Genomic DNA, 24,308 nt, shown 5'->3' with positions numbered 1-24,308 from the left:
CAACCCATCAGACTGGTATTATTTATTCTTTGTAAGGAATGAGAAAAGTAATTTCCCCACATTTATTTACACAGCTAGCAAGACATAAAGCTGTGACTGAATAAGCCTAATGATTGAAATATCTGTGGAATGTAAAAGGTGAAATGAAGATCTACAGAGGAGGTGGAGATGCAAAACGGGAGGGAGACATGGGGTATTTATTAAGCAGTTGAAGATCAGGTTGAAGTGTTGGTTTTTTGAATAGTTCCTACCCACAGTTACTGTGTAAAAGGAGGCATTAAGAAAGGTCTTGTATTTTCATACAAAATAAGACAACGGGGTCCACAGAAAAAGAAGGCAGGGGTGGTATTGTTTGGGGGAAAAAGCATTTTAAAAGAAGTTGTGTGTGTGTGTGTGTATATATATATGTGTGTGTGTGTGTGTGTGGTGAAAAGTGACACTGAATAATAGAGTGTGAACTCACAGTGCTTGCTACATTCACAGGCACCAATTACAAGAAAATACCAACAACCATGGAGCCGTAGGAATGCCATTTATGGATAAAAGCTATTTATGAGAATGAGAAGACTCAGAGTGTGATTATTCCTCTTGTTAGGTCCCTCTGGGAAGTAAATTAGGTGTTTAAGGAGATGTATTCAATTCTTTTAGATCTCTACATTACATTTACTGCAATGCCAATAATAATATGCTGCTCGTGGCTTCCAAAGGAGGCTTTCTCAACTCCAGAATCTGAGCCCTCCTCCGCTGTGCTGGGACTGTGAGGCACACAAAGGCTCAGATCACATTCTCCTTGTGTTGAAGGAATTTACAAGCCAGTTGGGGTAACAACACATCACATATATAGATACATGTGCAAAATGCACCCTAGTGTATAGATATATAGTCAGTCAATTATATATAGGAATTGGGGTGGGGGCGGGGGAAGAGTCATATTTACCTTCAGTTAGATATCCATTTATCCACTCATTCATTCATGCATTCATTCATCTATTCAATACATATGCATGGAACATCACTATGACCTTCCATATCCCAAACACTTTGAATAAAATGATGAATAAACCAGAATACCTAATTTAAAGTCTAGTGGAATGGAGTTGAAATGATCAGTTTTTATTGACAGAGTTGGATTTGTCCTTGGATCATTTCAGTCTCTGGGATAATCTACCTAATGACAATGACTCAAACTTTTCCTTGGCAGTAGGAAGTTTTTAAAACAGATGTTTCTATGCTAAAAACCACTGAGTATTGTGGAAGTTCAATACTAGATGTTGCCTTATTAACACACTTGTCAAGTAAAGTTAACCACCTAGACTTCTCCTAACATACGCTTAAAGAGTAATCATAATATGATAAACATTTTAGAGCTGAGCAATAACTAATCAGTCATCAGTTTTACTAGTTTTTAAACACAAAATTATTGATTTGCCTTAAATTTCCTAAATATAACAATAATAAATATTCATATCTTATAAGAATACCATGAAGTAGTACTATTATTCCCATTTTATGGAAGAGAAAACTCTTCTGTAAAGAGTGAAGCTTTTACAGAAGCCTCAGAGTTGGTCTGTGAAGCCTCAGAGTTGGTCTGTGAAGCCTCAGAGTTGGTAAGTAACTATGTAATGACCTGTTGATTCGAAACAAGGGGCAGAGCTGGGATCTGGGTTCCAAACCAGATCCAGCTGACTCTAACTGTCATGCTCTTTTCTATTCACCTGTGTTGTCCACTTGGGAAATAAAGATTCACAGTTGCTTTTAATGTTTAAAAAGATGTGATAGAAATTATATTTTTTTAAAGCAGCCCATGGTGATGAATATTACAGGTGTCTACTCCCACTCAGTTGGGCATTACTGGTAATCTCATGACAGAAGTACTGATTAGCAATTAGAAATATCCCTTTTTAATTAAAATAAGTATTTAATAAGTGCTCTCTTAAAGCAGGGGATCATCTTGGTGGAGAACCAGCATCTCATTTGTTCCTTTAGGTCAGGTGCAAGTACCTTGACATCTTGGTATCCTCGAGTGCTTAAGAAAGAAAGCCTGGAACATGTTAAAGGCTCAATAAGTGACTTGGATAAAGAGTTGCATGAGAGAATAGATAAATAACAACCACAGTCATGCATTGCTTAATGATGGGAATATTTTCTGAAAATGTGTTGTTAGGTGATTTGTCATTGTGCAAATGTCATAGAGGGCATTTACATAAACCTATGTAGTATAACCTACTACAGACCTAAACTACACCGTGTAGCCAATTGCTCCTCAACTGCAAACCTGTCTGGCATGTTACTGTACTGAAGACTATAGACAACTGTAATGCAAGAGTAAGTACTCTGTGTATCTAAACATATCTATAGAAAACGTATTGCAAGAATATGGTCTTATATCCTTATAGGACTATTGTCACATACACGGTGTGTTGTTGTTGACTGAAACATCCTTAGCGACACATGATTGTATATCCTCAGAACTGTTAAGAACTATTAGATGTGAAGAGATGGAGTTTTGTATGCATAAAGTTTGGTGCTTGTCCTTGACAAGTGTCTGTTCCACTTGGAGACTAGAAATGAATGCCTCTATTAAGTGTAACCTGCATGACATCTTCTATAAGGGCAATGAAAATTCAGGAACAGAGTAGAGGAGGAGAGAAGACTGGGAAAAATAGTCTCTTGGCATGAAGAGGGTGTGTAAGGATGGGAGGGACAAGAAACCAGGTGTGTGGGTGGTGGTGGTAGAAACTGCGCATATGGGGAGCAAGGTGGGGTATTTACCAAACCAAGGGTCTATTGAGTAAGGTGAGTTGTATTGACAAAGTGGCCAGTTTATGAAACATGGAAAACCAGAAATTTAGACTTGATAGAGCAGGAAATCTCTATCAGGAGTCCCGCCCCTCTTTTTAGGGAAGTTAAGTATAACTATAAATATATGATTTCTCACAAAGAGACAACAAACATTGTAACTTAATATGTGTACCCTCTAAACCAACTAAGATCTCTTTAGACTTTTGAAATACAAACTGTGGGCTTGCTTTCACATTCACTTATTCATTCCACCAAAGATTATGGGGCACCTACTAGAGCTAGCATTTTGTTAGGCACCATGGGGGGTACAAAGAACAAAAAAAAACTTGGTCCCTATTCCCCAGGAGTTTACAGCTCAGTGGTGGAGACAAACGCGTACACAAATCCTTACAATAGGAAGTAAAAATGTAAACACAGGATTGTAGGGACTCAGTTCCCAGAGATACTGCATGGAGGTGGTGTGGAAAATTAGATTTTTTTTTTTTTTAGACTAATTGGTTTTGGATCAGGTTTAAAATTGATGGAGTAGAACATGTTCTCTTTAAGGCAATCACCAGGGTTAAGGCTGTGGAAGCACAGGCGCTGGAGTAACGAACAGTGGTCTGATTTGGCTGGAGCGCCAGGTTCCTCAAGGGGCGCCGTGGGGAATTTAGCTGGTTCTGTGTCCAATAACGAGGCTGGGAACCTGGTAGAAAGAATTCGAGCTGAGACTTTATTCCGCATCTCTGTGTTTTGACTTAGGCATCTATTGGGCCCTTTTAAAAAAATTCTCCTCCTCTTTCCCAAAGAGAGTTCTAGCAGTTGGGGGTGGGGTGGGGACCGTTTCCTCAAGTCAACGCGTAAGTTAAAGGTCTGCAAGGCGGTCCACCGGTGATTTAAATCTCGCACTTCGGAAACCAGAAAAGGAAACCTGTGAGAAGCTGGGCAGGGGGAACTCGCTTAACATCAACAGCAACCCCCAAATGGCACCAGTCCCTGGAGGGACAGGTTGCAGGCCAGGCTCGGGAGCCGGGCGCCAGCACCCGCCAGAGCTCTGAGCCCCGAACTGGTGGGCAAGGGGTAGAGGAAGAGAGGGAGGGAGGGAGGGAGGAAGCGCGAGAGGGAGGGAGGAAGAAAGGGAGGGAGGCGGCGTCATGTGATCCGCTTCCCTGCTCCTTTAAGCGTCCACAGGCGGCGGAGCGGCCACAATCACAGCTCCGGGCATTGGGGGAGCCCGAGCCGGCTGCGCCGGGGGAATCCGTGCGGGCGCCTTCCGTCCCGGTCCCTTCCTCGCCGCGCTCCAGCACCTCTGAAGTTTTGCAGCGCCCAGAAAGGAGGCGAGGGAGGACGGAGTGTGTGAGAGGAGGGAGCAAAAAGCTCACCCTAAAACATTTATTTCAAGGAGAAAAGAAAAAGGGGGGGCGCAAAAATGGCTGGGGCAATTATAGAAAACATGAGCACCAAGAAGCTGTGCATTGTTGGTGGGATTCTGCTTGTGTTCCAAATCATCGCCTTTCTGGTGGGAGGCTTGATTGGTAAGTGCGGAGAGCTGCAAACTTTTCCCCTTTTCTGTCTTTTCGGGCCCCTTCCCTCTTTGCCTCTTGGGCTACTTGTTACAGTATCACTGCCTTGCTTCTATGATCTAATTAGTCCGGCTATTGTGCTTAAGAAAGCAGAGCTCCATGGGGCTCCGTGGGGCACAATCCAGTCTAGTGGCTAAGAGAAAAGGAGGGGAAAAAGTTTTGGCCTAGTTTCAGTATCCACTTGAAAGGCAGGAGGGGGGCGGCGGGGGTGGGAATCTTAAGCATGGCGACGGATCGCGCGAGGAAGCGCTGGGTTACAAAGTTGATTGCTCGCCGCCCCCCCTGCTTTTTCCCGCGTTCCCCCCCTTTTCCTCTCCGGTCCCTTCCAATCAGCTCCGGGAGGGCAACGTAATCGACTTTATTAGGAACAACAGAAGAGTCGGGGAACTGCGCCCGGCGCAAATCCGGAGCTCTGTTACAAGGCTGAGATACTTGCATGGTTGTAAATGCATTTGGTCGTCTTTGCTAGGCGCTGAGGGTTTGCATTTTGGGGTCCCGACCTTCGCGCCCTGCTTTCCCGCCGCACTCCACCCCACGCTCTGCCGTGTACAGGTCCGAATTGTGGGCCGGGCGGTTGGATAGGATGGGGTGGAGTGGGAGGGAGTCCCGACCAACGCTGCGGGAAGTTGGAGAGGTCGGAGGGGAAAAGCGTATCCGAAAGCTGTTGCTTTTGGCCTCTTGCCCACTCGCGAATATCCCTTCCCCCACTTCTTAGAGCCCCGAGAGCCGGTGACTGTGGATCCCCCGTCCTCCCTTGGCGCTTAGGAGAGCGCCCCCCGCTCCCACCACAGCCCCCCGCAGGTGACAGCTCCCCGGTCCCCCGGCGACAGCGCCGGCTCCGGGAGACCTCCCCTGGCGTGCACCTCCCGGACCTCTCTGAGTCAAACAGGCTTCCGGGTGAAGAAAACCGCCTCACGCACCGTCCGCTCTGAAAACCTCCCTTCCCCTCGCTGTCTCCCCATCTCCATCCATCCTCCCGCCTCTGTGCACACTCGCGCCCCCCGCGCCCCCTCAAGATTTGGGACATCCCGGCACGAACTTCAATGCCAACTTTGCAGCGTGCGCGGACGGGAGGGCCGGTTTCCTTACTTCACGGCTTTGTTAAACTTTGCGGAGTGGAGAGTCCACGGAAGGGCTTTCTCCGCGCGTGCATTTGCGGGCGCCCACGCGATGTGGGGTGCGGGGGAAACGCCCGGGGGCGCGGGCAGCGTCGCTGCCAGAGCTGCACAGGCTTGGGCACCTGAGTCGTGTGCGTGGCGTTTTGTCTCCAGACTTGGGTTTGATGGGAACAAATTACAGGGAGTTTGGTACTATAAATCACGGTAACATCCAAGCCAGTTGTCTTAAACAAAGGAGAGTGGGTGAAGCTTCATCAATGAGAGAAATACCTAAAGGAGACAGTGCTCTTTTCTCTGTGTGCATTTATCCACAAAGCAGAAAGGGGTTCAGAGTTTTCAAACAATCTCATATCCCCAGTGTGGGCCAAACAGCTTCGTATTTTTCTTTCTGGAACCCTACCCTCAACACACACACACACACACACACACACACACACACACACACACACGTTGGCTTTTGTGTTAAGAGCTCCTGTTTGGCTATATGCAATCTCGTTTCCCGTATTGGATTTTTCGAGGCTCTTAATACCTTCTCTGCTGGGAGCTGAAGGCAGCCTTCCCTGTGCCCTCACAGTGATTATGCAGCGGTTACAATTACACCTCTTGTCTCCCTTGATGAGCAGTTGCAGTTAGATGCCATTGGATCTTGTGTGATTTCAGTGGCAGACCATAATTAAAATTTCTTGCACCTTGTGCTTTCAGAATTAAATTGGCCTATTATCCCTGTCTGACCTTCATCCTCTTTGAGGTTTTTGCACAAGCAGCAAACCATTACACATAGTTTCCTGGTGTTTGTTGGTGTGTTTCTTTTTCTTTTTCTAGGCTGATCTCCTAGCTTTGCAGAGCCCATTATCCATGATGTAGGCTTCCTAGGGCACTTCTGGAACTAGTAGGATTTCTGGGATCCTACCACCAAGGAGAAGCCCTAAGGGCACTCGTGAGTGGCTGGTGGACATTGCAGTGACTATAGGGTCAGAACACTTGTCTGTTCCGAATAGGGTTTGTCTGGAGTAAGTGATGCCAAAGATTGTTTTTCCTGAAGAATTTGGTTAATGACAACAACCCGTGGCAGGTGCTAACTGTAACTGGATTCCCCTCAATTAATAAACTGCTTTATTCCAATTTCTTTGAAAAATATCTATGTATAACACTTCTTGGAGGAAACTGTGTAAGTTTACTGCTTACCTCCTCTCCCTCAGTTGCAAAGGCTGTGTCTCCAGTTCAGATCAGAGTTAGCCCATGTTGAACAGTGACTTAGCCTTTCCTCTTTCACTTAAAGAGTAACTGTTTTTGCTCTTAAACAAATCTAAAAATTTGGGTGGGACCCAAATATGAGAAAGAAATATCAACAAAATGTAAGTGAAAAATTTTCCCACCAAACTTCCCTAAGCTGGAAAACAGAGGAAACTAAGGAAAGAATAGCAACAAAGTGGGCAAGCGGAAACAGTAGTTGAAGGAACAGTTTGTAGGCTGGAAAGTCAAGGTAAGGTTCAGAAACCTCCTCTGCTCTCTCCAGTGAGAAGAGAACTCCTCCGCTGCTCATTGTTACTGCTACTTAAGAAGTCAGTTGTCCTGGGTGTGAAATGTCTCTCCAATGTATCTGCAGTAGGCCAAGTGAGAAAAAGGAATTCCCCTTTGAACTGGCCAGAATATATTTTTCTTTTTGATCACTCTTTGCTGATAAAAGTAAACTTAGGAAGAGCAACTTAGGAAGAGGAGAATATAAATGGCAAAGCTCTTGTTTGTAAGGGTGTAAGGACCACATACACCACACACACAAATATACAGCACAAAAACAACCACCCCACCAAACAACAATGACAATCCATGAACCCCAAAAGTGACCAGGCAAGGGAGTTAACTAGCAGGCTTCAGGCTCCTCATTGGTAGATGAAGGAGTTTAAGGTCCCTTTCAGTTCTAAAATTGTGTAACTCTTTCAGTACTTAGAGAATTGTACGTGACATTTAAACTGTTGTTTGGTTATAGCCTTCTAGATTTGATGGAGAAAATTTAAACATTCACTATAAAAGCAAATAGCCCCCAGGGTTTGACTTTGGTTTAGCCAGCTTAAATATTCTCCTATTTCAATGTCCTTCTTACCAAAGAAAACCACATTTTTTTGCTTGCTTTTTTTTTTTTTTTTTTTTTTGGCACCAGCGTCTATAAGCTAAACCTTTAATGGGATTTTGCAAAAAGGCTCTGAAAGCAATATCTTACATAGTAGAGCTTGGGGTATTTATAAATTCACTGATTTATATCATGCTTTTGTAAAAACTTTGAACCACTATGAAACCATATATCTGATACATCTAGTATTCTAAATACATCTAAATACATTCTAAATATTTAGAAATTATTTAAAAATGCTAGAGTGCCTGAAGGAAAAGATAAATATTTTTAAAAATATAACTTTATCCTCCTTAAAAATAAGCCTGCAGAAAACTTAAAAATCATTTTCCTTTGATTTCATGTTTGGTGAATTTAACTCCTGAAAAGGCAGTTTTGGGGGTGGTGGAAGCAGGGAGGGAAAGGAGACCATGTAGCCTGAAAAGAGAGTGCAGACTGAAAATCATGAACTTGAATCCCATTATGTGCAATTTGCTCAGCCTCAAATTAGTCATGTCTCAGGAATATAATGGTTGAAAAAGCAGGTCACTGTTCTCAGCTCTTCTAAAACTGCTAAGAATATGAAGATCAGAACTGGATTAATAGAAAATTGTTGCACTGTTTTCAGCAAACCCTTAAATGAGAGTATTCCAAACATAAAGTATCAACAAATCACCAATTATTATTTCTTTAGAAAAGATCATTATTTCTTCCAAAAGGTAACTTATGTGAGTGGCCTTTTTAAATTTTTAATGCTGAGGATGTAATGTGTACTGTATAAGATATAACACACACATATGTAATCAATTTTCTCAATATTGTGCATGGATTATCTACTTCTTTCAATGATGTAGCCCACAGGATTGTGCTGGTATTGTTTGAGTGGAGGCAATTGGTCTTTACTGTGACCCATTTATGGGAGCTTTTGTTTCTGCTGCTGTTTATTTGGAAGTTGCAGAATTTTAAGAAATTAAATTACAGTTATGCCGAGTATATGTGTTTGCGCCCCAGTTTATTAGATTTTAAGCTTGTTACATTTATTTTAATTTACCTTAATGATGCAATAGCTGTAATCCTTCAGTATTTGGGTATCTGGTGAGAATCTTGATAAGTATTAATTGGGTTTTGGTTGATGTTAAGCCATATTTTTCTATATTTGATTCTGATTTTTATTTTGTAAAATGTCATTGTTTTCGTCTTTGTTAACTGCTAGAAGTATCTAATGTGGTTTGTATGAGTACTGTGCAACCTTACAAATTAATCTTTTTTAAAAGAGCATGAATTTTTTTAGTAACTGAAATTACAATATTTGCCTTAAAAAAAAAAACTGAACTATTTGGTTCTTGCAGTGTAATCATCCTCGTGCTAACAATCTCTAATTGCTCTTTTTTTTTTTTTTTTTTTATGAGACAGAGTCTCGTTCTGTCAGCCAGGCTGGAGTGCAGTGGCTCACTGCAACCTCCACCTCCCAGGTTCAAGTGATTCTCCTGCTTCAGCCTCCTGATAGCTGGGATTACAGGTGCCTGCCACCACGCCCAACTAATTTTTGTATTTTTATTAGAGACGGGGTTTCACCAGATTGGCCAGGCTGGCCTCAAACTCCTGGCCTCAGGAGATCCACCCGCCTCGGCCTCCCAAAGTGCTGGGATTACAGGCACTAGACGTCCGGTTCTAACTGCTCTTTCATCTGATTGTTCTTTCAGTATAGCCTGTCTAGACTTCTATTCGAACTTTCCCTTTTCCTGTTATAGTGAGAAACATTTCCTTGAGCTAATAGTGTTATGTGTGGCTTTGTGAGGTTTTCAGGTTCCCTGCCTGAAACCCAGATCGAGACTTAAGGCCTTTCCTTCCTACATGACATTTTACAATAATTTGACCTTAAAATTTTTAAATCCATACAAATTGCAGAAAGATTTCTTACCTTATATTCCTCATAAAGGTGTTTCTATGGAGATTTAGAATTTAGAATTTGTTGAAATTATATAAAGGTCTTTAGTTTAAAGCTCCTGTGTGCTACTTGCCTGATTTGCAAAATATCTATCAGGGTGTGCTGTGTGCTTAGGATGGGGCTACATGCCGACACGGGTTTAGTAAAGAGGAGACGTGGAGTTTGAGTAAACTAGGGGAGCTGTGGGTAGAAAAGAGCCCCTCTTCATCTAAGTTTACAAAAAGATTGCCTAGGATGTAGTTTTCTAGCATCAAGATAATTTTCACGTATTTATTGGGAATTTGAGAATGTATGAAATTAGAACCCTACTAATTATACCATCAACTAATTATATTAATATTTCATCTTGAACTAGATATATTAATAAAATGATAAAATGTTTAACATGTACGGAATGTGCAATATGTGCCAAAACCTGTCTAATTTCATCTGTATAAAACCTTGGCAAATTGGTATTTTTGTACCCATTTTACATGTAAGGGAACTGAGGTGCAGAAAGATCTAGTAAAATTGCACAAGATTACCTAGCTACTCGTGGTCAAAGCTGGGATCGAACTCCAGTCAATCAGACGTCAGAGCCTAGATTATCAGCTTTAGGTGATCTTCCCACTTTCCCCCAAACCTTGACTTTTAGACCTGAATAAAAATATGAATGCAGGGAAACATGAGACTAGCACTAAAACTGATTTCTCATTTTTTATAATCAGGTAACATCAAAAGGAAGAAAATATTAAATGTGATGATAAATGAAATGGAGTCCAGCTGTACAGACCCAAACAGTGCCTTGCCAAGGCTGAGGGAGGACATGTCTTGAGAAGTTTGACTATGCCAGCCCAACCAATTCCATTCAAGTTCTAACCAGTCCCCATAATTGTATGAATCATCCAATTGCCTAAAGCAGCCAAGTTTGTTAACCATCAAATGTTTGAGATTCTGCTACTTGTAAGAAGATTACTCAATTTTATTTTCTCTAGTTGGTGATTTTAACATATATGTAGTTACACAGTAAGTCTGGACTTTTTCAAAGGAGAGGAAAGAAAGAATCAGTGAAGGTTGGAGAGGTTTTTAGAGGGTGTGTGTTGGCAGTGATGGTGGAGGAATTGAGAAAAGAGCCTCTTTCTGAAAGTTGAAACTTCTTTTCCCCTACGGAGAATTTTTGTTTATATGCACACCCATGCATAATAATGAGGGCATTTTAAACCAGAGACTCCTACAAACAGCCACCCTGACAGCGGGAATAGGTACATTTTGTTCTTTGGAAAATATGCTAATAGAGTTCTCTCTTCAAAGATTTGCAGCCCTTGATTTTGATAGAGACCCTGAGAGGTAATGGGACACAGGGAGCATCAAGACATGAAATGATCACGACTATTTCATTTAGGTCTTACTTTTTCTCTGAAGGATTGTGACGGTGGCCTAATAAATGTGCCAGCTCTGCACAGTTCTAGAGAAAGTGCCCGCATGGGGATGTGGGAAGGAGAGGAGGAAAGTGGAGAGGAGGAGCTTGAGACATGCCAATTCTCAAACTTAATGATCTCCAACTTTAGTGTTTTCTAACTTTTCTTTTGGTAAAAAGATGAATCTAAAAGGATTGCTAAATTAAAACAATGATGTATAATTTATAATGTAAAAATACTAAATTTCTATAGCCTCTTACTACCACCTCTTCCCCCTGCCCCCCACATTCTACCCCTGACCAAATCTTGTAGGGGAGCAAAATCTTGTGGGGGACTATGGAAAGCATTTCACATGTAAAGATTCACTTAATGATCATATCATCCCAAAGAAGCAAATACTTCACTTTGTTCAATTTTCACATGAATCTGAGGCTCATTTAAGAACCTTTTCTGAGGTTGCAGAGATAGTAAATGAGAGGGCTAAGACTCAAGCCCACAGTCCTTGATTGAATCCTAAGCCATATTCTTAAGCTTAATGCCACTTTCCTCCCATTGTCCTTTCCATTTCTATGGGAAACAAAGGGGTGAGTGTGGTGAAACTGATTCTACACAGATTGAGCAGAAGATGAAAGCTCAAACCCCCACTACCTTTTCTTTTTGCTTCCACCCCTTCCCCAAACTCACATCACTGCACGGTTACTGATCATTGGCCTATTACTTCCTAAACAAGGGATCCCCAACTCCTAAACCTACACCAGCCATTGTAAATATTGACCAGTGTTTCTGGGCCATGCTAGGGAGGACTGAACCTAAGAAAATTACATGCCAACACTCCCCAAAGGAAATTGTTGCATACAGCAGAAGATGGCTGAGAGTTGTAATGGGAAATTTGTTGAGATACTGGGCCCTCTGAATGCCCCCTGGATTTAGCATGCACAGTAGGTCCTGAAGGTAGCCGTTGAAGAAATGGGAGTGTAATGAGGATGTGGAATAGGAAGATGGGGGTAGAATATAGACTCAAGAAAAGAAAATGAAGGGCTATGGAAATATATGAGACTATCTTTTCAAGGACACAGCTTGTGCCTGGATTTCCAAAACCTGCTTCCAGTGCCACCCAATCCTCCAAAACTGAGCTAACATTTCTATCTGCTATGCCTATTTAAATCCTGGGCCTTCAAGTTTAATTTTCTGCTCCCCCTTTCTCCTTAGTACTCCACTCTCATAATATAATCTGGCCAAGGGGTGTTCTTTCCTTGCTGGCCCACAGGAATTACAGGGTCTTCTTAAACATCTGGTTAATTCCCTGGGTTAACTCAGAGGTTTTATCCACAGATACACATTTCCAAGAAAGCAGAGGTAATTGAAAGAAAAGGCCAAGTTATTACATTTGTTTTGGCAAGACATTATGATTTTCCTTTAGAAAGAAGATAATAAGTCTGTAAATGGTTGATTCAGTTTTTCTTCAGACCTAGTTTAATAAGGCCAGGCTCATGAAAGTTGGTTGGAGGCCAGTTAACTGCTGCCTTAGTCCTGGCTGACCCCCTCCCAAAGAGAGAGCTTCTGGTCTCAAAGCAGCGTCATGTAGTGGAGAGAAACTTGGCTACGACTCTGCATACAACCTGTGGCCTCAGTGATCCCAAAAAAGTCATAAAATCTCATTGACTCTCTCTCTCAACTGTGATGTGAAACAGAGCCCTCCTTCCTCATGGGGATTGCTACAAGCATTAAATATCACTAGAATCTACTATCTTGAGGACTTGGCACTTGTTGGAGTGTCTCATTGAGCCAGGCCCATCAGAGATGTGATTTCCAAAGGACTTTGCACTGAAACCATTTGCTTAATCCCAAATCCATCTCTCCTACTTTTCTTTGTCCCTCTCTGTTCTTAGATCTGGGAAAACGTACACATGACACTGTTTATTATCCATTCTTTTCCTTCTTTGAGTCACTACCGCTTTGCCCAACACCTACAGATTTGTAGATGGGAATGACCCAAAACCTTACTTGGTTTGGGTTTGAAAGTTCAAGGAGGTCATCCTGCTTTCTAACATTAGTTCCTGTGCTATAACCAAGTATTTCATTATGAACCTCCCCAAATGATAAATATTAATGTTATTGCAGAAAATAAATAAGAACACAAGCCCAAACTTCTAAAGCATGCACATTTTACTCCCAAGAGAATCTCTCATGCTTTTACTCAATCTATTACTTCTGCTTTATATACAATGTTAATGAAGCTTGATTATGCCATTTTGTAAGTCTATACTTCTGAGTTGGGATGATTTGCCAACCCTCACTGGCAGCACAGACTTGTAGAACTACGGTAACATGAGGACATAGGAAGAGACAAGAAATCGATTAAAAGTCTCTATTCAGAATAAGAATGCCTGGGATTCAGGGGTCTCTGGGATATCAGGCAAGTCATTTCACACATCAGTGGTATCTCCACCCCTGCCCACCCCCTCCCCCCGCACCTTGGCAGCATCAGTACATTCTAGGCCAATATGATACTTGATCCTACCCCAAAGCTGTGTGATTTTGTCACTGTCCATGAGTGCGGCTACTTGGATCCATTGTACCCATACACTTTGGTGGTGGTTGGCCTGAATAGAAGCTGAAGAGCTTGTCGGTATTAAATCATAAGGATGAAAGGGCCTTTGAGACTATCTTGTTCTACCTTAATTTAGAAGGAATTTGAGTCCCAGGAAAGGGACGCCATTCAGTTCATGCAGTTAGAGGCAGAGCCATAGCCACGGCTTGGATGCAGTTTCTAATGCTACTCAGTGCCCCAAAGATACATGTCCTTCAGAGTTTCAGTGTGAAGATCATCTGATTTCTGTCTAAGGCTATCATAGAGTTAATGTGCAGTACATTCCCAACTGGTGCTTCTTATAGCTCGATTGATTTTTCTGTTACTTAAAAATAAAATAGCAATAACTTTGTCATCTCCCCCTTCCCTTTGTATCCTTAATATACTTAGCCAATCCCTTATGGAACAACAGAATTATATGGAATGTTATGCTATGCTATGTGGATTTTAAAGAACACTACAGAATTAAAAAAAACAAACTAAATTCCTTCCTTGCTTGCTGAGGGCGTGGTACATTCCCTTCCTCCTGCTTGGGGAAATGTAAATTTAAAACTCTTTAAAAAACACACACCAAAACCACGCAGTATAGTCATTACTTATCCAATCCAAAGCACAGTCCTTGTGTCTAGTTTTAAGACTTTATCAGTCTGAGGCTTCCTTGACTAAAAAAATCTATGACTAATTCTTGTGCTTTCGGAGGATGTTTGTGACACGCATAATTCCAAAGTTATAGTGAGCTTGGGGTCAAGTCACATAGCCTTGTATATTTTGGTCGGATTTACATACAAAAGCAGCAACAAAATTCCTCATTCTTCGTCTCTGCCATTTCTTCACTTTGAAGGTAATTGCAAGCAGAAAATTCACATTGCCAAAATAAGGCTTATAATGTTGTGGGCCCCTCTTTGGTGACTAACAAAGTGCAATTCGAGTGGTGCAAGTATTATACTGTAAATTCTTCCTCCTCTGTCTTTTCGTTTGTTTGAAACTGAGCAGAGTCACGAAGCACTGTTTTTCTGCACCATCTGATTTAGCTGAAATGAATCTTGACTTTTAAGTCTCTGTTTAACAAGCTTGCCTTCAGGTGATCACCATTAAAAAAGTTACATTCCATGCTTTTGGAATTCCAGCCTTCTTTCGAGGCAGAGCAGCCTTTTTTGAGGTTCTATTTCTTTTACTCACTTCTCATATATTTTATCTGCTCTTATTTAGGTTGTAATTTGCCCTGGAGCAGAATGCCTCAGACGTGGAAAACACATAGAAAAGACATGCCTTTCTCTTTTCTGTTCTGTTGAGCTAGTTCTGGCTTGTGTGAACCGGGCTTCTACTTTAGCCCCTGTGTGTCTGGGCTAAGTGAAGTCGTAGATAAGAGTTTTACTGAGGCTTTGAAAAGACTGCACATTGGGCCTTGCTGTCACTTATAGAACATCTCAGAAAGGTTTTGCTTCTTGAGGATCCTATGAGGATGTGGGTGGGGTGGGGCTTGGCTGTGACAGGCAACTGTGGGACCTCAGCTATCTTTTTATTCATGCCTCCCCCTGAATTTCAGAATTTGCAGGTCCATGAGTATGCCAGTATTAAATCCCTGGCACTATTCTTTGAACATGCCCAAACAGGACAGAGCTTTGCTCTATGAGAATGTGGTAGTTCTGGGTAATAGTTGATGAAAGAGAAAAAAAAAAACAAGACAATTTGTAAATGCTCAAGATTTTTAAACTGAAAGGGCACTAAGTTCATCTTTTAATTAGCATTTGTTTCTCTTTTTACAGATATCAGAAGAATTCCTCCAGTACCTTCCTTCCCTCCCCCACCCACTTCTTGAAAAAGAGAAAGTTTAGGAGATCGATGAGCAGTTATGCTTGGGATTTTAACAAAGTCAGGATTAATGTATCTATGAGACCGTAATATTTCGGTGATAAAACTTTGACTAATTACTTAAAGCAGCTCTGTAAAGGAAAGGCATTAACTCTTCCCACTGGACAGAACTGTTATTTTTGTAATTTTGAAATTTTTGAAATTTTAGTAATTTTGAAAGTTGCCTCTTGATGTGGGCTTCTTACAGGATTCTTGAGAAATAGTCACTCTATAAAAATAACAGTGTTGGCTCGAGGTTTTCCATATGACAGTTCGTGTTAAATGAGAAGCTTAATCCTTAAGAAACTTGATCCCTCCATTCAAAGTGATTGGATTTCTATAATAACTGATGGAATGTGGTTTTATGGTTGATCAATGGCAGTGATCTGATTTATCTCTTTGTTATCAAACTTGCTTTGTGACCTAGACTAACCATTGAAATTCTGTGAGCCTCAATTTCCCTCAACCAAAAACCTCTGAGTCACAGGGGGTTGTGGGATTTAAATGAGAGAACATGAGTTCTCTCATTGGGAGCCTGCACATAGGTGTTAGATCAATTAATATATGTAAGCCATTTCTCTGAAGTAGAGGTTGCCTATAATTAACTTTTCAAGTCTATTTGTTTGTTTATTCTGGAGTCAACCTGTGTCTTGTAAGGTCAATGGCAGGTTATTTCTGCCTCTTAATGGATTGGATAAAATTAGAAACCCAGCCACCCTGCTTGATAGCCTTTCCTTTTAGGCAAGATCTATGCTAGCCAATAGTCCAAGAAGCAGGTCATTCATATATTCGGTAAATTAGAGTGATTAACTTGGGTTGTTTTTCTGTTTTTAACCAACATTTTATTTGAATCTAAATGTTTGTCTTTTAAAATTCTGGGCCAGTATTCATGGCTCTTTAGAGCATAGATAAGCCCAGGTAGCACGACTTTTAAATGGATATTACTCATTTTGTGGAAGAGATCTATTCCCTCTTTGCTTGCTGCAAAGTGAATCCCAGTTGTACTTCTGTTTTACATTATAAAATTGGAGTCATCGTCCACTGGGAAATTTTTTTGCTTCTAGATATAACGTAAATGACAAAGACTTTTTAAAGTCAAACTTTGAGGAAAAATGATTTTTAAAAATAAAATATTAATCACTTCTGAAACATTAGCTAGAATTATAGTGCTGTTTTATAAGAAATTTTAAACAAAAAATAATGATTAAAATATAACCTCTGTCAAACTGTAAGCTGTATGAGAATGAGGATGGTCTAATATACTCACCTTTATTGTTGTTACTACAGATCAATGCAATGTAGGTACCCAATAATATCTGTTGAAGAGATGAATAGATGAATGCCTTGCATTTTGGACCTATTGTGGAGGTAACTAAAATGCTTCTACTTTAAGGCTTTGAGGCCTGCCCTAAGTTTTATAACATTATATTCCAGGCTATTATTATTTAAATGAGGGGAGGGTTTTTATTATTCACTTGAACATAAAAGATTGTGTTACCTTTATAATATACATGCTTACATCTCTAACGTGGTACAATTTTGGAGTTGGAAAGAGACCCTTTTCTATTATATTGTAGAAACTTAGGCCCAAGGAAGACATAGTGAGAAATAAGATTTGAACTGAGCTTTCTGACCACTAGTGGAAAGTTTCATTACCTATGCCTACTGTTATGTTGATTGTTATTACATCTGTGCTATATATTTTGGTCCCCACTTGGCCATAAGGGCAGAGAGTTGACTGTGGCTGGTTATCTATACTAGTTGATTAAAGTTTAGTGGGAAGAAGGGAACACACAGAAGTACATATATTTCCAAATTTTGAATATCCAAATGGAACTGCAGAATTGTAATGAGAATTTTGAGATTTACTGTCTTTAAGAAGTAAATGTGTTTCTTCTGTTCCATGAAGGCTATTTTGAAGGGGCTTCTTTTAGAAGATTCACATAGTTTGCTTAATTTTCTATAAACTTTTAAAGATGAAAAACAAATCTTTGAAAGTTATGCTTCTAAGTATTTTGTAGATTTATTTACGGTTGTACTTAGAGACCAATAATGAATTTATGATGTCAGCTTTTATAAATGCCCTTGACAGGAAAATATAATTTATTCAAGTAACTACCTCTGCATTCCACCGTATTCAGCTTATAGATCTGGTGAGTGGGAATGAATTCATTCTCACATTCCTTCAGGATTCCTCCAGGTTCCTGCACACAAGCTGTGCCAAATGTCTTCCTGCAGGCAAAGAGGAACCCAGGCCTGTGACTAGCAAGTAGAGCCAGGCAGAGGTGCCAGGCGGGAGCAGGGATTAAAGGAACATATGTAAGCGGAAAGGGAAGGAAGCAAGTATGACAAGGCCTCACAACAGTGCCTGGCAAAGAGTACACACCTAGAATGTGATAGGCATTATTTTATTATTAATCTTATTCTTTTGATCCAGAAATGAGTTCTTAGAGGTAAATCACCCACCCAGGGTCCTCTGGAGGCTGGCACAAAAGGTCTTTGCCTGCTGTGAACCTGGTTGTACTGGTTCAGAGAAATGTAGATGATGCCGGTTCCAGACTTGGATGTACAATTTCTTGTTTGAATTTAAAAGCCCGTGACTGGAAGTAGGTGTTTTTGTCCCCACTTAATATCTATTTATATTTTTGAACAAGAGTTAAATGATGTTAAAGGAATTAAAAACAAAGAAAAAGAAAAAAAATGCACCATTTTGATACAACCATTCTATGTTAATATTTTATTCTTTCCCCTTCTGTGACGGAATATTTCCAATTTTCTATAAAAGAAATGTATAAGCCTACTTAGCAGAGGCTCAGAAGTTTATTGTGTATGCTGCTTCTACCAGTTGGGTGTTTACTTTGGAAATTCAGCAGTCAGTTCCTCTTCTCTTCCTTCAATACTCTTCTCTGATACTTAACTCAAGATTGTGGTTGAGCCATTGAACCATGGGAAATTCATTTTCAAAATCTGCTTAATTGCTGTGAGACTTTTAATTTGTTCTGGATGATGGTGCTAATGTCTGGGAACTGGGACTGAAGCCCTCCAAAGTTGTTAATTTAATCAACCGCTGTGCCCTTGCCATGCCTAATGAAGCGGGGGGCAGGGGGGTACCAGACCTCTCTCACAAAGGGGCGGGGTTCCTCCTGACCACCTTGTCAAAGATAAATAAGAGGGGCCCCACGGTTAGGTTGAACACTTGGGGCAAATTACCAGAGTGTCAGCCCACGTTATCCAAAGCCCAGGGTTATGCTTCCCAAAATAATTACTGAGTAGGTTTCATGTAGGACCCCTGAGTTTTAAGGCATGGGTTTTTTGTGCGTGTGTTCACACCTGCTAATCTGCAGAATTCTTTAGTCAGTTTGGGGTTCTGTTATGGCTTTGTCCATAATCTGTAAGATCATAAACATCACCCCCAGACTATTGATGTTCCCGTTAACCACTGAAGTTTTCCATGGCGAGACTGGTGAAAGCTTGCTCTGTCCTCATGATAAATTAGCTTGTTTATTCCTCTTCTGCTTATTTCTATCCTGCTGTTGGTTAGTGTAATGAAGCAGAAGTCCATTGTATGTGTTCATTGGGTAGCGATCCTCTGGCACCAAAGGGGGTAATTGAGTAGAAAGGCGGAATGCTGTTGGTGCATGGGAGAAGTTAACACCACATGAGGTCACCAGGCTTCAAGCTTTAATCAATGTGGACACAATGCAATTGAGATTGTGAAAAGGGTTTGTTTATAGTGTGAGAGTAAGGGTCAGTAGTTAATTTGAAATGCTGTAGGTGTGTTTTCCTTGAACCAAGAAGGTACAGAGCATGTGTCATAGAGGACTGTAAATATCCTCAAGGGAGGGATGTAATTGGGGTGGTGATTTAAAAAGAAGGGCATTTAAGAACTTCAGTGTACTTCTTATTGCTCCATCCATGTTTTATTTAAATTTTTTGCCATTTTTTAAAATGAGGAGACTGTAGAAGAAACAGTACGTAAGTCCATGGTATAAAAGCACAGCCCTACCAACAAAGAACTTTGTCCTTTTCAGCAGTGGTTTCCTTTGGGAAGATATTTGGAGTGCTATAAAATATTGCTAATAGGAATCCTGTATACTAATTCTGAAAGAATGATGACTCTCAGAAGTTTATATCTTTAGGATTTGTAATTATTGCGGCTTGAATTAAATAATATGAAAACCATTAGCCCTCTACTTGTTCATGCTGTTGCCTTTTTCCATCTTAGGGCTCCAGTCTGTAAAGTGTGCCTGTCTGCTTTTTGGATTAATTTTGGTATTTCCCCCCATTATTACCTAAGTTTCAACAGCTAGAAACACCAGCTTCAGCCAATTTGAATGTAGAGAGGGCCTGCCCTTTTGCTGCAGAGAAACTTTGCAAACAAACATCTGGTTTTCTGAAATGACTGCAGGGAAAAGAACATGAGGGTTATGGAGGAGCCAGAGGTTTGCAGTGAACTCTCCCATGCTTTGTTGTGTGTTTGTTAAATCTAGGTAATGCATTGATATGCCTGATACCTCACATTTGTATAGTGCTTTTATCCTTCTTTAAGGTACTTTAGTAGAAATCATCTTATTTGATCTTCCTAACAACACTCTAAGATAGGCCAGTTCACCAAGGATATTTACATTTTAAAGTTATGAAAACTGAGATGGGGAGTAACTGTTTGTGGTATGTTTTGTTTGGCAAGGCAGCAGCTATGTTTGCGGAGGGAAGAACTCTGGGGATTTGAATATTAATTGCTACATTATGACAAGTTGAAGAACAAGAAAAAAGAGTAGTTTTAAAAAATATGAATTATTTGTGATAGAAATCACTGTGTACTGGCCAAACATTCCTTTTTGAACTCTCTTCCAGGACAAGTAAATGCCAGTTGTGGTCCATGTTCTTCACCTTTCTCTGTGTAGCAAGCCGTTCCCATAAACAGTTGTTGATTATGTCTTTACATATTTATTCAACACATTTCAGCCTGCTGAGGGTGTCCAGATGTTTTTCTCTTTCCCTGGGCGGAATCTGGGTCTTTAGAACCCTAGGGTAAATCTTAAAGAAGGAGCCAGGGATTGCCTAGGAGATGAGGGTGAAACTAATTTACTAGGTTTAGTTAGTGAATGATGCTATTTGCTGCCCACTTTATTAATTCTTCTGTGTTGTGCCTTTCTACTTACTTAAGCCATGCTAATAAACATGCATTGAAAGGTCATTTTTAGTGTCAGTATGATAACCCATTGTATGGATATAATTAAATTGCTCAATCTATTGTTGGACATTTAGAATAATTTCAGGTTAAGGCTATTATAAGCAATACTGGAGAAACCTTCTTTGTATTTAAATTCTTATTTAAATCCTGTATTGTTTCCTTAGTAAATTCACTTCTGTGAATTTATCTTAGGTAAAATGAAATGCACATTTTTAAGGATTTTGATGGTCAGTGATAATCATATCACCCATTAGCCAAATCTGGGAGTGTCTATCTCTTTGCCTGTTAGCCAGTACTGGTGATTACTTTTATTTAAAGAATGTTTCCCAGTGTGCTGATAATATCTTATTCTTTTAATTTACATTTCTTTGATTGATAGTAATGGTAAACCTCTTTTCATGTGCTTACTGGCTACATATATTTTTATATGACTTGCCTGGTTGTTCCTTTCTTTTAATATACTATTTTCAAAGTTGGATCATCCCAGTAATACAACTTCTTGGAGATTAGGAAAAGAAGGAAGATTTATTGGGGAGGATGATTGGTGTTTTTTGGCTGCCCAGTGTTTCACCTATTTGTTTTGGCAGCAGGATCTGCCTGAATCTCCTTTGTGGAACATTTTTTTCTCCACTCTCAGTGCATGTGGTTTAAGAGAATCTTCACTTCTGATTCCAGTGATGGACATGTGACCAAGCCAAGCACTAGCCACAGTGGATTTATGCCTCAAGTTAGTCTAATTAGAGTGAACTCTGAGACTTGTGTGGAGGCTACCAGGAAGAGATGTCCTCTTTTTCGTACTGAATTTGAACTCACAGAATATAAGCCTGCAATTGCTGGAGTCTTTCCAATGAGGCCTGAGAATGAAGCTAATAAATACAGGGTAGAATTCAATGACTGTAGAGAAGTGAGATCTGTTGACATAATTTGATTTCTCAAAACAACCACAAGAAGACTGCTTTATCTCTGGATATTTTTCAGTATCACCTTACTAATTTAGTTTTTGCTGAAGGATCTTTGAGCAGGGTTTCCTGTCTCTTACAACCAAAAGAAACTGATGCACTTGTTATGCCTTCAGTTTAAAAATAAGTTGGTGGAACCAGGTGCAGTGGCTCACGCCTGTAGTCCCAGCACTTTGGGAGGCTGAGGTGGGCGGATCACCTGAGGTCATGAGTTTGAGACTAGCCTGGCTAATATGGCGAAACCCATCTCTATTAAAAAATACAAAAATTAACTGAGTGTGGTTTCACATGCCTGTAGTCCTAGCTACTTGGGAGGCTGAGGCAGGAGAATCACTTGAACCTGTGAGGCGGAGGTTGCAGTAAGCCGAGATCACAACACTGCACTCCAGCCTGGGTGACAGAGCGAGACTCCATCTCAAAAAAAAAAAAAAAAAAAAAAAAAGAGTAAGTTGGTGGAGGCCACTGCTGCATTGCAGAGTATATCTGGACGGTTATTGTGATGACATAAGTCTTCTGTAACAATTAAAGGATAAAATAAGTTATGGAATCACCCTCTGTTAGGCAGCTCCTCCAGAGCAGTATTGGAAATGGGGTGTGTGTGTGTGTGTGTGTGTGTGTGTGTTCAGAGATCACTGTTGAGCACCAAGTAGCTGGTGAAGATCATTAGTGACAATTCCTGGAACTTGGCCAAGCTGCTGGCTTTGAAGCAAAGCTCATTGCAACACGTGTTCCTGCTGGGCTGGATGTCTGTGTGAAATGGATGGCAACAGGATGTCCCAGCAGCTGAAATGAAGATCCTGAAGGCAGAAGAGAAGCTTTAATGACTGCCCAAGCAGAGCAGTAGTGCTGGGGATGGTTGGGAAATTCAGTAGATGTTATGATGACTCGAGGTTTCTTCGGGACATCTAGGAGACTGTGAGGCAGAGGAAGCAATGAGCAGCGCATGTTGTGCAAGTCCTGAACTAGGTTAGCCATTGGCTGCAGAAGAAGTAAACACATGGATTTTGCCCTGCAGCAACTTAAATTTGGGAAGACAAGATCCATAAAATAAGACAGTTTGTTGTTAAGGGCTAAGTTAGGGGAAATAGACTAAGGGTTCTAGGCATTTGTTAGATTAGATAATTTTTTTTTTTGATACATAGGGGGTTTGGAATGGGCCTTTAAAGTATGGGATGGTCATCTGAAACACAACTTGATGTGCATAATCCAAGATGAGATTCATCTCACTCAAGGTGCTAAATTAATAATGAACTTAATGCAGAAAGCCATGAGCAGAGTATCAAGAGTTCTGGCTCTAGCCCCATTTGTCTCCTTGGTATATCCTTGGTATATCACTGAATCCTCATGCTTCCTTTTGTCTTTTTTTTTTTTTTTTGGAACGAAGTTTCACTCTTGTTACCCAGGCTGGAGCGCAATGGTGCCATCTCGGCTCCCTGCAACCTCTGCCTCCCGGGTTCAAGTGATTCTCCTGCCTCAGTCTCCTGAATAGTTGGGATTACAGGCGCCTGCCACCACGCCTGGCTAGTTTTTGTATATTTAGTAGAGATGGGGTTTCACCATGTTGACCAGGCTGGTCTTGAACTCCCGACCTCAAGTGATCCAACAGCCTTGGCCTCCCAAAATGCTGGGATTACAGGCGTGAGCCACTACGCCCAGCCTTACTTCCTCTTGTCTTCCTAAATGGACCTGGTAATGCTTTCCTTTGGCAAATAAAAACAGAGGCATGTCTTTCCTCAAAACCAAATATGGTTGGGCTTTTCCACCCATTTCTTTTCTTCCTTATTAAAAGCACTAAAATAAATCTTCAGAGATGTTAGGTTACCTATCATTAGAAATTTATTTTAGATGATGATTAAGGTATATCTTAGCTCTTAGCTAAATTCTGAAGAATACAAAGAGACATAAGAGATGATAATCTGTTCATTTGTGGTGTTACTGAAACAAATCACTGGATGTGAAATTAGTGAACTGAGATCTCAGTATGGGAATCTACCACTTGCCAGCTATGAGACCTAGTCTTGCTTTTCCTGTCTCATCTGCAACCTATAGATCTGAAGGCTTACATAAGATAATTATATGAAGGCATTTATCTTTTGGACTATACCAAAAACAGATAAGGTGGAACTATTTAGCTGAGTAGATAGGCATGACATATATAAAACCATCATTAATAAAATAGAGCAGTATAAGACGAAAATATTAGGTAATATTATTTGAGCACTTAGTATGCACCAGGCATTTAGTAAGTATTTTATGTGCATTATGTCAACCCCTGACCTGGTAGTGTTGGAACTAAAATCTTCATCTAACTTGCTATTTTTATGTTTAAAGATCTAGAGTAATTGAAGGATCCTAAAAGCACTGATTTGGACCTCCTTAACTTGTTAATTGTATTTTCTTTTAAAACCCTCTGTTGTAAAAGTAATGGAATTTGGGGGATAAAACCTGGAGGTGGCTGTCAATTGACCAGAAGGTTTACAAGTACCCATAAGGACTGGCATTGTGTTAGACATTGTGGGCAAATTCATTCAGCTCTGGGCCTCCGTCTGTATTTCCCTTTGTGAACTCTTTTGCTGAATGTCCCATCATCCTTTGTCGAGATGAGGTCCTGTTCATCCTGTCTGCTTTCACGACATAAATGTTTTAGGAACTCTCCACAGACTGGCTGGATTGTCTGTTTGGGCTGTGAACAGATTGTGTGGGTGATGAGACAAGTAGGAAAAGACTCAGCGATCAAAAAAAGGGGGAAGGAAAGCTTTTTCTCTTTCTCTTAGAATGGA

The 24,308-nt window shown here is 40.7% G+C and overlaps 1 protein-coding gene across 2 annotated transcripts in view; it reads left to right on the top strand.

Moving 5' to 3' along the window:
• The first annotated feature begins 3,931 nt into the window (after positions 1–3,931).
• Positions 3,932–24,308, top strand: part of WLS (Wnt ligand secretion mediator) — a 134,554-nt gene continuing 114,177 nt past the window's right edge. The window contains exon 1 of one of the 2 annotated variants that reach the window (XM_050765803.1): positions 3,932–4,316. In XM_050765803.1, coding sequence (XP_050621760.1) covers positions 4,211–4,316 — 106 coding nt within the window. In that variant the 5' untranslated portion in view covers positions 3,932–4,210. The remainder of the gene's footprint in view (positions 4,317–24,308) is intronic. The other variant, XM_050765724.1, reaches the window with a different exon arrangement.

Source organism: Macaca thibetana, chromosome 1 (genome assembly GCF_024542745.1).
Source record: "Macaca thibetana thibetana isolate TM-01 chromosome 1, ASM2454274v1, whole genome shotgun sequence".
NCBI classification, from domain to species: domain Eukaryota; kingdom Metazoa; phylum Chordata; class Mammalia; order Primates; family Cercopithecidae; genus Macaca; species Macaca thibetana.
Note: the sequence above shows the minus strand (reverse complement) of the source record. Positions and strands in the feature narration are given on the sequence as shown.